This window comes from Bison bison, unplaced genomic scaffold (assembly GCF_000754665.1).
Source record: "Bison bison bison isolate TAMUID 2011002044 unplaced genomic scaffold, Bison_UMD1.0 scf7180017864465, whole genome shotgun sequence".
Taxonomy (NCBI): Eukaryota; Metazoa; Chordata; class Mammalia; order Artiodactyla; family Bovidae; genus Bison; species Bison bison.
In genome coordinates this window covers 3,848,829-3,866,391 of record NW_011495026.1, presented here as the reverse complement: position 1 = coordinate 3,866,391, position 17,563 = coordinate 3,848,829, and the positions used below count along the sequence as shown (strand labels likewise).

Here is a 17,563-nt window from a genome sequence, read left to right as displayed (position 1 = left end):
ACACCACAGTTCAAAAGCATCAATTCTTCAGCACTCAGCCTTCTTCACAGTCCAACTCTCACATCCATACATGACCACAGGAAAAACCATAGACCGTTTTCTTGACTAGATGGACCTTTGTTGGCAAAGTAATGTCTCTGCTTTTGAATATGCTCTCTAGGTTGGTCATAACTTTCCTTCCAAGGAGTAAGCGTCTTTTAATTTCATGGCTGCAGTCACCATCTGCAGTGATTTTGGAGCCCAAAAAAATAAGGTCTGACACTGGGCTCATAGAAATCAGAAACTTGCTCAAGGTCACCAGAAAGCAGCAGATTCCCTTCAACGCCTAAACGCTTCCTCTAAGACCCAGCTGAAACACAGAAGGAACTAAAATGTTTGCTCTGGCGTTTCTTTACATAACAAAGGTGATTTATTCCTATCTTATCTTGAGTTTGTCCCCTTTCTCACCTTTAGCACAGTACTAAGTGTAAAGGTCTTTCCCCACAAATAAGGCATTTCTTTCCAGGTGAGTGCAGCAGTTGGGACTGTTTTCAGTATGCTTTTATTTGCAGTTTGTCTTTGGTTAGATCAAATTCAAACTCGTGTCTCACCTTACCTGCCTTCTTCTGCATCACCACTGGAATAGACCAGGAGCTGCAATCAGTGCCACGGTGATGGGAGTGTTGGGGGTGGAGACCAGGGGGCATTGTGGGAGGGTGAAAACAACTTCCTGGGTGGGGTTTCAAGGCACTGATGAGTGTTTTTAGTTAAAAGGAAAAAGAAAAGGGAGTCCTCCCCTTTCCTCTGGTTTTCCTTGGATCACCTCTTCAGTGAAGCCTGTAAGACGTTGTTCCTGCAAATTTTGTTTAAATAGGCACTCAGGTCAAAATTGCTCTGTGGTGCTTGTGCCTTGATCTAGTTGTGTCATGAAGAGGAATCTGTGTTCTGCTGTCATATAGCATTGCTAGATATGAATAAGACTATATGGTTCTTCCCTTGAATTGCATTTATAAACTAAAGGGTACTAGAGATTACCTAGTCCAGTGATTTTCTCACATTTTTTTTTTAAATAGCACAAAAACCTTTTCAAACTTATTTGTAAGCCTACAAACAAAACAAAGAAGAGGTGCTGCTCTGATGTAGCTCTTAGGCTTCCTCAATTCTCTCTTTTTTTAAATTTTATTTTAGGTATGACTGACAAATATATTTCTTTTTATTGTTTTCTCTAATGTATTTCAGAAACTGAAGTGTTTTATTTTGTTCCACTGTTGGCCATAGTTTGAGCCCTACACACTCCCTTTTATTTCACCTCAAAGGGGGCGCCTTTGTATGTAGCCACTCATTCATCATTAGTGTAAAGATCAGGCTGGATCTGCTCCGAAATCTTCTTCTTAGGATTCAGCTCCTTGTCATGGTAGGCAACCGCCGCCCTGAAGCTGACCAACAGAGTTCTGCGGAGCTTCCGCATCGCCAAGGTGTTCTGTGAAAACTCTTCGACTTCAGCCCCAGCGGCGAGATGGTCATCTCGAGGAGTGGCGACGACTCCATCGTGCTCTATGACTGCCATGAGGGCAAACCAAAGAGAACCCTGTACAGTAAGAAATACGGCGTGGATCTCATCAGATACACTCGTGCAGCAAATACAGTAGTCTACAGCTCTAACAAAAGAGACGATATTGTTATTACCTGTCCTTGCATGACAACAAATATATCAGGTGCTTTCCTAGACATAGCAAAAGGGTGATGGCCTTGTCCACGTCACCTGTGGATGACACTTTCATTTCTGGGTCTCTTGATAAGACCATTCGGCTCTGGGATCTCTGCTCTCCTAACTGCCAGCGTCTCATGCATCTACAGGGCAAGCCAGTTTGTTCTTTTGATCTAGAAGGATTAATTTTTGCTGCAGGTGTCAATTCTGGAATGGTCAAACTTTATGATCTTCGCTCTTTTGATAAGGGGCCATTTGCGACATTTACGATGCAGTATGATTGGATATGTGAGTGGACAGGGCTTAAGTTCAGCAGTGATGGCAAGCTCATCCTCATCTCCACCAAGGCAGCTTCATCCACCTGATTGATGCATTCAACGGAGTGGTGATGCATATTTGGGGGTTATGCTAACAGCAAGGAGGTCTCGTTTACCCCAGACTCCCAGTTTATTATGATTTGTTCAGAGGATGGCAAGATCCATGCTGGAATAGAGAGAGTGGTAGCTGTATTGGATGGCAAACACACAGGCCCCATTATCTGTTTGCAGTTCAACCCCAAGTTCATGACCTTTGCCAGCGCTTGTTCTAACATAGCCTTCTGGTTCCCCACCATTGATGACTGACCTGCATGGTGCTTGGCTGTTTTCTGTACAGCGAGGGGTAGCAAGTAGGAAAAAACTCAGAGGGGACTAAGATAATAGTGGGATTGGATCATTTGACTGGACTAGAGAGCATCCTTCCACATGGGCTTCCCAAGCATGTGCTATACATCTGCTCAAAAGAAAAGTTACTTTGCTGAGCTTCTTACAAAAGTAATTCTGTCTCCAGAAAGATCCATTAAGAGGTGCCAAGATTTCAATTTTCTCTGGTGAACTTTCACACATTACCATTGCCTGAGACAAAGTAAAACCACCATCTGATTTTGCATCTGGTAAGAGGAACATGCTTCACCAGGCCACTGACCACTGTTCTTGGGGCTCCAACATCTACTTCATCTACATACAAAGAATTTGTATCAGGGTGTTTTCTGGCAGTCATGAGACACCCAGTTCGAAGATCCAGGTGGGGAAACATCAACAGGCTTAGAGTCAGCTACTGGTTGCTGTTTTTTCTCCTTTTTCCCTCCTTTACAGTTTTCTCTTTTATCTTTTCTTCTTCTCCTCCTCTTCTTTTATTTGCTCTTTAGCACCAGAAGATATGGTTGTTATTGGTATAGATTGTATCTCATTTTCGGAAACTGTGGAATCAGCTTTTAGTGGAGTACCAGATGGAAATGGTATTTTACTCCATTTTGAATTTCTGCCTTAATTAGCTCATTTCAATCCTTCAATTTTTCTTCAATTTAGCATTTTCAACTCTAAGTTTCTTCTCTTCTCTCAAAGTTGTCTGCAAAATTGCTTTCTCCTTAATTAGAACAATTTGCTGCTTAAGATATTCAATAATTTGATCTGCTTCTGCACCTTTCTGCTACAATCACTTCAGAACAGCATCACTGGTTGCCATTTTTGCCAAGAAATGGTAGAAAATCATGTATCAGTGAACTGAGGCACCTCAGCAGCCTCAGCTGGGAGCAGGTAAGGAGTGCCTCCCCTCAGTTCTTAATATTTCCTTGGAGGCCTCATTCAAAGTTTATTTAGTCTACCCTCTCATTTTATGAACTTAACAAAAAATTCTGAACAAATATTATGTGTCTAGCTAGCACTGTACTAAGTTTAGAGAAAGTGTGCTTAGTCGCTCAATCCTGTCTGACTCTTTGTGACTCTATGGACTGTAGCCCACCAGGCTCCTCTGTCCAAGGGGGTTCTCCAGGCAAGAATACTGGATTGGGTTGCTATGCCCGCCTCCAGGGATCTTCCCAACCCAGGGATCAGCCCCAGGTCTCCCACATCGCAGGCAAATTGTTTATGTCTGAGCCACTAGGGAAGGCAAAGAATACTGGATGGGGTGGTCCATCCATTCTCCAGGGGATCTTCCCAACCCAGGAATCGAACCAGGGTCTCCTGCATTGCAGGTGGATTCTTTACCAGCTCAGCTACCAGGGAAGCCCTTAGGAAAAAGACTGGGCCTAAAATATGGGTATGCTCTGGTCCCTGGTTTATCAGGGAAGACAGATGATTACAGCACAATAGTGAATTCAGTGATACAGAATTACCTGTGATACTTGCAGCCACGGAACTGGGGCTCTCTAATTCAGTCTGGGGGCAATGAGTGGAAGCCTGAGCTCTATGACTGGGCCAATTAGCTAGGAGGGCAGTTAAAACTTGGAAAGGTGTGGGGAAGAGTATAATATAGACTGAAGAATGGAGTGGTTAAGTAGCTAGAGGTATATTCTGGAAGCTACTAGTCATTTTATGTAATAGTTCAGTGGGAACTGATGAAGAGGCCTAAGCCCTCCCTGTCTTGAAATTGGAAGTAAGGTGTCGTCACTTAAGGCCTTAAGGTACGGAAACAAAGAGGTCAAATTTATTTCAGATTGCCAATAGGGACAATGACCTTGATGAGAACTAGTAGAGAGGTAGGAAGACAAGCCAGGAGAGTCAAGAGCAGTAGCTCTCTGATAAGAGAACATGAGAGCAGAGGCAAGTCTGGGAAGAAAAGGATGCATTCGTGTTGAGGTTCCAGGTGCAGAGGTCCTGCATGATCAGATGGGTATCTAAGGGGAAAAGCCTAAGTGGTTAGGACTCCACGCTTTTACTGCTGACAGTGCAGGTTTAACCCCTTGTCAGGGAACTAAGACCCTGCAAGCCACTTAGTGCAGCCAAAAAATAAAAATAAAAAAGAGACGTGGGAAGATTAGTTTAAGAGATCAGTTTAAATTAGTTTAAGAGATTGCTTAAACTAATTTTGCTTCTCATTTTCTTATTCTCTGTATACTAAACAAATTACTTTTATAAATGGGAAAATGCATAAAGCCTGTTATCTTCCAAACTTTGCTCTTTAACCCATCTGGCAGCATACCATGTAATATCCTACATTTTCACTAACAATACTATGCAGCCACTAAAAATCATGACTACAAAAGAAAAATGCAACAATTTACCAGTTTTCTTACACTAACTTTACAATTTGGTTTAGTTGGACTCTCTGTAGATACAGTAAGACAGAAAAATCTCTTATGAATAAAGTGTTCACAGCATGTTAAGTGCTTTCTTGAATGGAGTAATCATAGGCACTCCTAATGTTCTGTCACCATTGATGGTAGAACAAATGCAAACCTGAAATATCTAGCCCAGTGTCTCCTCAGAAATGTTAACTCACAAGTGTGTCTGAGAAGTTTCAGGCTTTTCTGACATTGCCTGGGAATGATGAATTTTGCCTAAAAACAGAAAGGAAAAGTTGGGTGGCTTTCATTTGAACTTCCTTGCCACAACAAATAGATCATACTCCGTGATTACTATCATCTAGCAGATTGATAGCTGACCTTAATGGAACACACATACTCAAAAGCTATCAATGAACATTTGCCACTTTTAATTCATTAGAGGAAAAGAACCATGCTCATTTCAGTAACTTATTTTCATTATGCTCAAAGCAACTTATTTAATAAATTTAGTATTACCAGCTTAAAAAAAAAAAAAAACCATTAAGAAACTGAAGTATAATTTACAATGTTGTGTTAGTTTCAAGTGTACAATAGATTGAGTTATACATATACATTATGTATATATACTTTTTCAAATTATTTTCCATTATAGGTTATTATAACCTATTGAATATACTTCCTGGTGCTTTACAGGTCATTATTTCTATGTGTGTATATGTTAATTAGACACCTAATTTACTCTCTCCTCCCTTCCCCTTTGGTAACCATGTTTGTTTTCTATGTCTGTGGGTCTGTTTGTTTTGCAAATAAGTTCATTTATATCACCTTTTCAGATTCCACTTATAAATAACTTCACCTAATAGGATAATTTCTAGGTCCATCCACGTTGCTGCAAACAGCGTTATTTCATTCTTTTTATGGCACTCCAGTGTTCTTGCCTGGAGAATCCCAGGGACGGGGGGGGGGCCTGGTGGGCTGCTGTCTATGGGGTCGCAGAGTCAGAACACAACTGAAGCGACTTAGCAGCAGCAGTATTCCATGTATATATATGTCACATCTTTATTCATTCATCTATTAAGTCATTTAGGTTGCTTCCATGTCTTGGCTATTGTAAACAATGCTGCTATGAGTATTGGGATACAGGTGTCTTTGCAAATTAGTTTCCTCCTTCAGCTTATTCTAATCCATAAAGGCACAGTGTAATCAAGGCTATACACTGTTAACATGCCAGCGATATCTATTTCCAGCAATGTGTTGCACTTCTCAGTTATCAAGATGTAAACAGGCTACTTGGGTGAGGAGAGTCTGATTTATCTCAAGTTTTCAACAGAATAATTTCCCCCAGTACTAGTTCAATATATTAACTTTGCTTTCTAGATCATAGGTGGGGATAAATGTGTTAGACTCTGCAGATTTCAAAGAAGGCAGGTAGAATCTCTGTCAGGAAAACTTAAGTAACCATTAAGCACCATAGTCAAAGTTTTAAAAAACTTGACCTGTAATCTGAATGGGTTCACTTTCTAATGAAGAGAAACTGGCTAGTACACACAATATAGTCTTTATTTGGGAAACATAATGCCAACTTGAAGACACTATCAAAAAAATAAAAAGTAATGAGAATAAATTAAAAAAAATCACACACTACATTTTTATGTGAAATCTCACTTTTTACTCAGAAATACTATGGATGTTTAGGGAATGAATCAAAAAAACGCATACAGGGAATTAGACCAAAATTGTCCAAAGGTTAAGTCTATTTCAAGTAGAAAACAAAGACAATTTCAGTTGAACTTTGAACATTATGTGGGGGTTTAGAGGTACCAACCTGTGCTGACAGAAACTCCTCTTAGAGCCCTCTGAAATCTACAGTTCCACGTCCACAAATTCAACCAAATGTGGATCATGAAGTACTGTAATATTTATTGCATATAGTAATACTGCATAAAAGTGGACTCACACAGTTCAAACCCTTGTTGTTCAAAGGTCAATTGCATAACTTGAAAAGACTGGTGTGGTGTTCTCAACTGTGCCTGATCATACCCAAGGGACTCCTTACAGTCCAAGACTCACTTTTTCCATTCTGGGTCACTGGGTGGCAGGTTTGGACTGGGGACCAAGAATTTGTATTTTAAGCACCTCAAGTGGTTCTAATAACCAGGAAGGTTGGGGAAATAGTGATTAAGGGGCTGGGGGGAGGAACAGCAGCAACATCAGTCACCACAGCTCCCATCCCCATACTCAATGACTGCCCATCAAACTACCTGAGAATGAGAACACTCAACTGAAATTGAGGAATTGTCCATAGAACACTGTTTATTTCAAGTCCAAAACACAAAATTAATCATTTTTCTTAACAGACTGCATAATTTTTACTGCATGAATATTTAGGGTTTCTCTATTCACAAGTGTAGATTTACTTAACTTTAGGCTGAAATGATTCATTATATATATATATCTCAATATCAATTTACTCCAGAGGACACGTACTTTTAACAAATCTGTTTAGAAAATATTTTACATAAAAACACACAAAGCATTACCAACACTCTTCAGTTGTTGCAACCAGCCTTCAGCAAAGATTTGGCTGAAACTCATCATTTTCTACAAAACATTCCAAGACTGAGTACAATAGAATGTAGTATTTTACATACTTTAGCTTATTATTGCAATTAAAACTTCCTCTTTCTTTGATGGCTTCTGCATATATTATACTCATACAGCAGGAGAATTCTTTTCTCTAACTGGTGACATTAAATAAAATAGTCTTTTTGGGTATAACTTGTCTCCAATTAAGAACCTAAACAGTCATGATATGATGAAATCAAATAATAGACATATATAGGGCTTTTTAGTTAAGAGCATTTTCAAACAACAGAATTTAAAACCTATCAGTATAATATCCTTTATTGTTTTGTGTTCAGTAACTACCACCTGAAGTGCTATTACTTCTAGTATAATCAGTTGGCATCAAAATATAAAGTAAAAATATGTACATTTTAATATATCAATTCTTACCTGAATAATCTCAGATCTCTTGAGAATGTTCCACAAAGTGGAATTTCTTCCTAAAGTTACAGTGAATGTGGTACAATGTGTACAACTTGGTTAACCAGTGTCTGCCTTTCATTCCAAGATTTTTCCTTATCTTGAATCAAATACACAACCTTGACTACCATATTATAATGCACTGGTTTACAGTTTGTATATAAAGTCCAACTCAAGCTTATTTTGGTTTATTGTACATGCTTTATTAAAACGGTACGGGTATTTACAGTATCTGCAGAGTCCCTTCCAAGGCGCTCTCACACACACTCAGACACACCCACACAACATCCATACTACAGCCCCATGCACCCACACCAGTGAGATGTGAGAGTCAAGACTCTTAAAATTAGGCAGCTGTTAGGGGACAGAGTTGATTTGTTTTTCAATTTTTTTTTTTTTGAAAAGAGAAAAGCATGGGGGAATGCATTTGGCCATTATAATGCTAATGAAGTTTGTGTATATTAACATATATATGGCAGTAACACTGAATATTCCTTTTACATTCTATATACACAGAATGACATCAAGGTTTTACAGTCAACAGAATATTCCAATTTCAGTCTCAATGCTGCTTTGTAGTGACTTCAGAATTCACATAGGGGCTTTCCCTAAAAATAATTCAAGTCTATGTAAGTGAAATAAGGCACAATTAATATTGATTTGATCTAGGGGAAGGAAAGGGATAAAAACTAGTTTCAAATGATCTTGCTGTTGGGGAATTAGCTTTGACTTAAATCCACCTGAAATCCATTCTTCTAATTTCCAAAGATTTCTTAGAAACAAAGGTTTTCTTCTTTTCCCTGACAAAATCCAAAAAGAAAAGCTTGGGATTCACATTTACCATTTTAATGTTTCAGTAGCCTTAACTACTTAAAATTGATGGACACCCTCACCTCTCCTGCCCAGGTCTCCTCTCTTCCTCACTGCTAAAACAAAAACACAGCACATGAAATAGGAATTCCTTGCTGTGTTTTTTAAGAGATTTCAAAAAAATCTCTTATACACTCAAGTAGCAAATACATATCAGGTTGTCTTTGATTTAAAAAAAGGAAAGAAAAAAAGGAGAAAGTAATCTTGTGACTCTCTTGCTCTTTAAAAATATCCCTGTCTCCTTCTTTCAGGATGAAGCCCCACCAGACATTACAAATAACTGCAACAAATGAGTCTGGCAGCATACATAATGTCTAGTATTCAAATCTTCATAGTGAGACTCATGTAGCTTGAACAATCGGTTGAATGTTTTTTGCAGCAGGTGAACCAAACCCAAAGATGCTGGACATTCTGTGAAAGGGAGTAAGAATTGCAGTTCTGAAGGCCCCTGACTTTGGTTGTTTACAAAGTTCAATCCTGTTTATTGTGATCCTTGGTATCTTCTTCATCTGTATATTCTGACGGTTCTTCCCCTGGTTTTAGGAGTCTGCCTACATAATCATATTTTTCTGAAAGATACATCAAAAGAAAATCAGTAGCAATCAAATTTGTTTCATGATTCCATTATACAGCAGGGAAGGTGTATGCTTCTTTTAGTCATAGAGAATAAGGTAAGTTTTCCCTATCGTTTACCTTGTCCAGTCTTTTTATACTCATGTAAGGCTTGAACAAAAGAAAACAGGATCAGGGAATTTATAAAGCTTTGGACTTGTGCTTTGGAGGAGAGTGTTTCATACAACCAGTTCTTAATCAAGGACACTGCCTCAGAATCACTTGGAGATATTTTAAAAATATATGTGAGTCCAGGACCTATGCCAGACTCTTGGAATAAGTCTGATGACATGTACTCTGAAACTGGTTTACCTCTAATGTGCACTGAGTCTCAGAGCAGATCTTTAAATTTAATAACCCAAAGTAACTGTAATTATTGTAATTAAATAAGGTAGCAACACAGGGCATTTCCAACAGTGAGAAGATCTTAAAAAAGTTAATGGTGACTTTCCTGGGGCTGAAGAAGTAGGGAGAAGAATATGAGATGGAAAATCACATGGAAAGTAAATCCAACCTGGACATATTCTTGGGGAGAAAATGTGACACATGTAGTAGTCCCTAAGAAAACAAACCAAACGAACAGATGAAAATTCACTTGTTACTTATTATCTTGTGTTCTTCGAGGTCCCGATATATGACTCTCGGTATATTATTTTTCTTCCACCTATTAAACTCTCTTCTTAGATGTGACATCACTTGTTTTTATGTTACCATGTGTTTAATTTAGAACACTGTTATGCCCATTGTTATGTTCATGTAATATTTAGTCATTTCTTGGTCAGGATTCTGAACTGAATTTAAGTGAATTAACTGACAAATCAAGAGGATGAAATAGGAGGACTGCTTGGTTCAGCAGAACCAGTACAAGTGCCAAGAAGCCAGAAGAGATACTTCAAGAGATCCGTAAGTCACATAAGTAGCAGTCCAGAGTGTTCACTGAGGCAGTGAAAACTGATGTCACAAGCATATAATGAAGGAGAATGACATTTTTCCTTTATGATTTGAAGTTAAGATCAATTAAATCATGTAAAAAATAAAGTAATATGCAGTATCAGTAATCAATTCAGTTTTAAATATAAACCTGTTTAAAAAACCTCTATCTCAATGAACAAGCCTTGTAAGACTAAACATGTCACAAGTTTTGTAAATTTTACAGTTCGTAACAAGTGAATTTTAAAATATGGATTTTATTAACAATAAGCACATGTAACAATTGTTTTGACAGTTAGCTATGCTTATCATCAAATAATGAGGGCAATGCAAACAGATAGCATCCTTAGACTCTTAAGGAGTAATGGAATGGTATGTACTTTCTTTGGCCATAAAATTAGTATTTGTAAAGAACCCAACAAAATGAAGGTACCTTTAAACTGCATTTCCCATTCTCGAACACTCTCCATTTGTACAGCATTCAAATCTGAGAGATCATCATATTCATCTTTAAGTGCATCTTTATCTAGGCAAAATGTTGCCAGTCCTCTGGAGGCATCCCTACCAGCAAATATTCCATATGGACCCGCTGGGGAAAAAAAAGAAATTATTTAGATTATCTAAAAATATTTTAGAATGTCTCAAAGGAAAATGTCAAATAAAAGAAACCTCATGACTCTTATCTGGTACTCAGCCTTGATTTCAAAACATGCAGACACTAAACAGGATAATGAGAAGAAATTTCTTAGAAATCTACCTTTTGACCAAAGTAACATTTTTCACTGAAAATTTAGATTTCAGTTACTTCAAATATTAAAAAAAAACTTTATTTAAAGATGAAGACTGTGAGGTATTAGAGAGAAGAGGAAACTTAGAAGAGTTAGGTTTGGAAGCCAGTTTTCTTGAGGGGAAACGATGCCTTATTGATTACTGTTAATTACTTGTGGCATCTAAAAATAATCAACAGAATATTGGCTGGATATATATATATGGCTAAAAGGACACAAAATAATTAGTGTAAAGAATCAGGAACCACCTTGTCTAGGGAGGAATGGCTACCAGAAGCAAGTCATTCCCAAAGTGTGTCCTTGAGAGCAGCAACTCTCTTGCACATCTCTATACCTTCAATTCTTACCACAGTGCCTGACATAAAGTAGGAACAAAATAAACACATACTAACAGACAAAAATCCAAACAACCAAATGTTCTATATCAAGAATTTGCTTACATAAATCATAGGTCATTACTTTAATGAAATAGTACATAGCTATAAAAAGAATGAGGTAACTCTGTATGTACAGATGCACAAAGAAGTCTATGATATAGTAACTGAAAAAAGCAATTAGATTACACAGTATGATTCATTTAGTTGTATTTTTTATTCATTTTTGGCTACACTGTATGGCATGTGGGAACTTAAGTTCCTGGACCAGAGATCCAACCTGTGCCCCCTGCAGCATAGTCTTAATCACTGGGCCATCAGAGAAGTCCATAGTATGACCTCCTTTGAACTAAAAAAAGATATACATATATGCACATTTAACCTGTATTTGTATATGCACGAAAAAAGCACCAGGAAGAATACAAACCAAGTACTTAACAGTAGCAATGTTTCTGGGGAATGGAGAGGAGAAGTTTTACTTCATTTAATTGGTTAAGCCTGGCTACTTACTTATTTTTGGCCATGCCACAGCTTGTGGGATCTTAGGTTCCCTGAACACGGATTGAACCTGGGCCCTCGGCAGTTAAGAGTCCTAGCCACTGGACTGCCAGAGGATTCCCAAGTCTGGCTATTTAAAAAACAATTTTTATAATATAAATCTTTTAAGAGTTAATTTTTTCTTCATCTTAGTTTGTAGAACAGACCATGTAGATTTCCCTGTTTAAAACGTTTTAAGAAGCAGAAAGTGAAGAGGAACTAAAAAGCCTCTTGATGAAAGTGAAAGAGCAGAGTGAAAAAGTTGGCTTAAAGCTCAACATTCAGAAAATGAAGATTATGGCATCTGGTCCCATCACTTCAAGGGAAATAGATGGGGAAACAGTGGAAACAGTGTCAGACTTTATTTTTCTGGGCTCCAAAATCACTGCAGATGGTGACTGCAGCCATGAAATTAAAAGACGCTTACTCCTTGGAAGGAAAGTTATGTCCAACCTAGATAGCACATTCAAAAGCAGAGATACCACTTTGCCAACAAAGGTCCATATAGTCAAGGCTATGGTTTTTCCAGTAGTCATGTGTGGATATGAGAGTTGGACTGTGAAGAAAGCTGCGTGCCGAAGAATGGATGCTTTTGAACTGTGGTGTTGGAGAAGACTCTTGAGAGTTCCTTGGACTGCAAGGAGATCCCACCAGTCCATTCTAAAGGAGATTAGCCCTGGGTGATCTTTGGAAGGAATGATGCTAAAGCTGAAACTCCAGTACTTTGGCTACCTCATGCGAAGAGCTGACTCATTGGAAAAGACTCTGATGCTGGGAGGGATTGGGGGCAGGAGGAGAAGGGGACGACAGAGGATGAGATGGCTGGATGGCATCACTGACCCGATGGACGTAAGTCTGAGTGAACTCCGGGAGTGGGTGATGGACAGGGAGGCCTGGCGTGCTGCAATTCATGGGGTCGCAGAGTCGGACACGACTGAGCAACTGAACTGAACTGAAGAATTACGTGCTAATAAATAAAATTTACAAAATACATTATTTTATATATAAAAATTTCTTTCCTGAGTCTAAAAAGTTATCAATACATGACAAAAGAAATGTAGAGAAAACAGTTTAAAAATCAAATTTGCTGGCTTAACTATTATGAGTCACAGAGTGGTCAGTGAAAAAGCTTACTGTCCATTTAACAGAGTAAAGTATTTTCTAATGAGCAGTACACAGTACAAAAAAAGGAAATTCCCTGATTTTTAAATGAGTAAAATAATTATACCCATATTCATACTTGAAAGCATTTAGGAAATTGAAGGTTATGTGTCAGAAAGCATTTATACCTTTAAGAAGAAAATTCAAAAATTTCTAAACATTTATGAACCTTAGTTTGAACTACAGTGAGCAGTGCACCATAAAGCTCACTGGGTTACTTAGGAAAACTAATAAGTTTTAGGAATCAGTTAGGAAAATTCATTCCCTAAAAGTTTATTGCATGGAACAAAAAAGGAGCCTTAGCAATAAATTTAAAGACCAGTATTAGGCAATAATATATTAACACAAAAATAAAGGTAATACTTCCAGTACTTTTTTATCCTGCTTTCCCATTCTTAAGTACCTTCCATATTGCTCCTTAATATTAGGTGACTACCACAATTCTCATTTAATGGTTATGTATTTTCTCACTGAATGGATATACCTATTAATTAATATAAACCTATTAATATAAACTTAGGCTACCATTTTCTATTTCTAAATTTGTCTTCTATATAAGAAAATGGGACATTACTTACAACTGGTCAATATTGGTAACTTTCAAACACTACCCATCATCTCAACTGACATTCAAAAAGGTATTTATTTAAATGTTTAAGAAATTTAATACTATGTACAGAGTAAATAGTAAATAGTAGTAAATTTCTGTTTACAAAGTATAATCTGAAGTTCTTTAATTGGAGTTAATTGATTTGGAGAAACATTACTTTCTTTTTTAAAATTTAAGTATAGTTAATTTACAATGCTGAGTTAGTTTCAAGTGTACAGCAAAGTAATTCTTTAAAAAATGTGATTTTTAAGAAGTATATATATTTTAGATTCTTTCCCATTATAGGTTATTGCAAGATATTGAGTCTAATTCCTTGTGCTATACTAGGTGCTTGGTTACCTCTTTTTAATATTGTGCTTGTACTTAGTTGCTCAGTCATATCTGACTCTTTGTGACCCCATGGACTGTAGCTCGCCAGGCTCCTCTGTCCATGGGATTCTCCAGGGGATCTTCCCAACCCAGGGATCGAACCTGGGTCTCCTGTATTGCAGGCAGTGAGCTACCAGGAAGCTTTTATATAGTAGTGTATATACATTAAGCCCGAATTCCTAATTTATTCTCCCCTCATCCCCTTTGGTAACCAGAAATTTGTTTTCTATGTCTTGTATTTATTAGTAAGTCATTTGTATCATTTTTAAAGATTTCACATATAAGTGATATCATATGATATTTCTGACTTACTTCATTTATGATAATCTCCAGGTCCAATCATATTGCTGCAAATGACATTATTTCTTCTTCTTCTTTTTTAATGAGAAATGTTAACGTTTGCTTTTTTGACCAAGCCATGTGGCTTCCAAGACCCCAACCAGGGCCTGAACCCAGCGCCAGCAGTGAAAGCACTGAGTCCTAACCACTGGACTGCCAGGGAATTCCTAACATTAACTTTTTTTTGTTTGTTTTGTTTTTGTTTTTAAAATTTTCTTTGACCTGCTTCCTCTTTTTTTTTTTAAATTTTATTTTATTTTTAAACTTTACATAATTGTATTAGTTTTGCCAAATATCAAAATGAATCCATCAAGGTATACTTTTAAAACTAAGCAAGTTAAAAAAAAGAAAACCCAACACTAAAATTAAGAGAGAACAGTCCTGAGGGAAAGAAAAGTGGTCCGCCTTAAAGCAGTTTAGTTTTTCTGTGGTATAACTCCACGTGGCAATGGCTGTTTTCAAGACATGGGGGGAAAAAAAAATATATATATATATAAAAACACTAATATTTTCTTAAGAAACAATAATGACCAAAAAAATCTTAATGCTGACTGGACCAATGCTTACAAACTTAGAACAGTGATGAGTCAAACACAAAAGAAAAAATAAAACTGATTAAGGCTATAAAAAACTATAAGTAGAAAATAAGAATTTCAACTTTTTGAAGAATTTCCTTGCAATCTCACTTCCTTCTCATAGTATTGCAAAGTAGAAGGGATAATGTTGCCCTCCCTTCTTGGCAGATGAAAAGATGCAAAGTTATTCAATGACTTGCCTAAAATTACTAACAGAATCAACCACTTTTCCAGCTACACCAAACACAGTACATCTTGAGAAAACACAGAGGACCCACAAACCCAAAGATGAAATGACAACCCTGAAAACTGGAGCACTTCACTAATCACAAAATTTCAGGGGAATGGCTATTTTAAAATACCTCTTAAAATGGAAGAACATTAACCAAAAAAAGCTGTAGAAATCAACAGCTTTTCTTAGCATTATGTTACATAATATTTACCTGCTTGGTCTACAACATTCAATCTACTTGAGGATACTTCATCAAGCTTAAACACATCCAAATGGTAAAAAGGAGAGATGAAAAGATGATCACTATAAAAACAGAAGTCATAAGAACCTCCATCTTTGAGTATATGGATAACATACCAGTGTATTCTTTAGTAAAATTTTCTGCCAACTTCCCTAAGAGGGAATGCTGTTTTTTGGTTTCACTAACTTAAGAGTGAACTACAGGCAACAGTTAATAATGCAAGCCTAATCCTAGACAAAATGATGTTCTGTTAATTATTGAAAAGAATGACTTCTCCACATATTTCAAATTTCCCACAGGAAGCATTTAACTTCTGAAAAGGTCTTTTTGAAAATAGTTTTATTTTTCCTGTAAGATCAAAAAGAATGTAGTATTAAGACTAAGAACTAGAGTTGGAAAAGGATGACCTGCTGAGAAAAGAGGATTTGAGGTCCAGTTAAAGTATATTCCTCTGCATCCCTAACACAATCAGAATCATATCTGAGAGTTCAGTAATACCTTCCCTTTCCACTACCCCCTTATATAACTGACCTAAATATTATGATTCTAACATTTTGGTGACTACTCTTGGCTATCCATAATACTATAACAACAGAGAGCTACCTAAGGAAAGCACATTTAAAATGCTCTTAGGTCTTTTGGTATGGTATAATTTATAAAAAAAATTAAAAGGCTAGCTTATATAAACTAATCAGATTGTTTTAACTATTAAGGTTCATTTAAACATTAGCATTTCAGTAGTAATAAGAGAATTAAACTCTTGCCTTCTAAAACTAAAATATAATGCTGATACAAAACTAGATTTACTATTTCAAGAATATTCTTGCTACAAAAAATGAACCCAATTATTTAGCCAAGACAGATTCTTTAAAATGTATTTATAAAACAAATATTCTAGGACATTATTTTACAGATAAATCTTACTTCTATGATACTGTTAAATATACCAAAATGACATTATACTAGTTAGAATCCAGATTTCATTAATAGTTTTAAGAGGTAACACAACTTATGATACAGATTTTTATAAAGTTCAAAAATCAATAAATCTACCAATTATTGCATCCTGAAACTGCTATCATACAATCAAATATAATGGAGTGACATATTTTTGAAAAGGGAACAACATATGGTTATTATAAAACACTAATTTAATGAGCAAAAAACTCCAGGAGAAAGTAAACATCTAAAATACGTAAGAGATAATTTTCTACTAGGGTGATTATGTATCTATTAATACATTAGTATTTATGAAGAGAAGAAAATTCCAGAAGGAATATTTTAGTTATTTTCATGGTATAAAAACCATAGCACGCAGAGACAAACTTTAATTCATTAAAAGTTAAACAGCCTAGTTTTCTGACATGTTTTGACAATAGTCTTCTGCGATTATTAAAGCAAGTTAAAAAAAAAAAATCTAATAATACTTGGTATAGGGCTTCCCAGGTGGCTCAGTGGTAAAGTATACACCTGCCAATGTAGAAAATTCAGGAGATGGAGGTTCGATCCCTGGGTCAGGAAGATCCTTGGAGAAGGGAATAGCAACCCACTCCAGTATTCTTGCCTGGAAAATCCCACGGACAGAAAAGCTGGAAGGCTACATTCCATGGGGTTGCAAAGAGTCAGACACAACTGAGCACATATGCACAGAGTAATTTATTCCAAATATGGTTATAATGGACCTGGGAACAAATCAAACCATATATAAAAGTGATTAAATGAAATCCAACTAATAGTCTTTTTTATATTTGGTTCTAGGAACTCCCAGGACTTTTAGAGGGAAGGCAGCATGGTAAAACTGGAAGAATACCTCTTCCAAGCCAAGATACTTGGGTTCGAGGCCACACCCTACATTTGAGGCAAATTTTACATGCCTAAAATTGTGGAGGTCAAACTAGATAATCTCTTAACTGCAAGTATCAGGGAAGAAAAACTATAAATGGTGTTGCAATAACTGAATAGCCCTCTGTAAGAAAACAAAAACAAAAGTTGATGCTTACTTCACATCTTAAATAAATTCTGAATGTAACTAACCAAAATTCACTGAGAAAAAGAGAAATATAAATTAAAATAATATTGAAATACTATTTTAACTTCTCAGATTGACAAAGACCAAAAAATTTTATATGACATTTTTGGCAAGAGAGTGA

The 17,563-nt window shown here is 36.7% G+C and overlaps 1 protein-coding gene and 1 pseudogene across 1 annotated transcript in view; one reads left to right on the top strand and one right to left on the bottom strand.

Annotated features, from left to right (window-relative positions):
• LOC105003244 overlaps positions 1-2,364 on the top strand; it is a 7,017-nt pseudogene extending 4,653 nt beyond the window's left edge.
• A 4,658-nt stretch (positions 2,365-7,022) lies between these two features.
• PGRMC2 (progesterone receptor membrane component 2) overlaps positions 7,023-17,563 on the bottom strand; it is a 20,024-nt gene continuing 9,483 nt past the window's right edge. Inside the window, exons 2-3 of the mRNA XM_010860239.1 lie at positions 10,621-10,776; positions 7,023-9,214 (exon numbers count right to left, since the gene is read on the bottom strand). Of these exons, the coding sequence (XP_010858541.1) occupies positions 9,117-9,214; positions 10,621-10,776 (254 nt within the window). The 3' untranslated portion in view covers positions 7,023-9,116. The remainder of the gene's footprint in view (positions 9,215-10,620; positions 10,777-17,563) is intronic.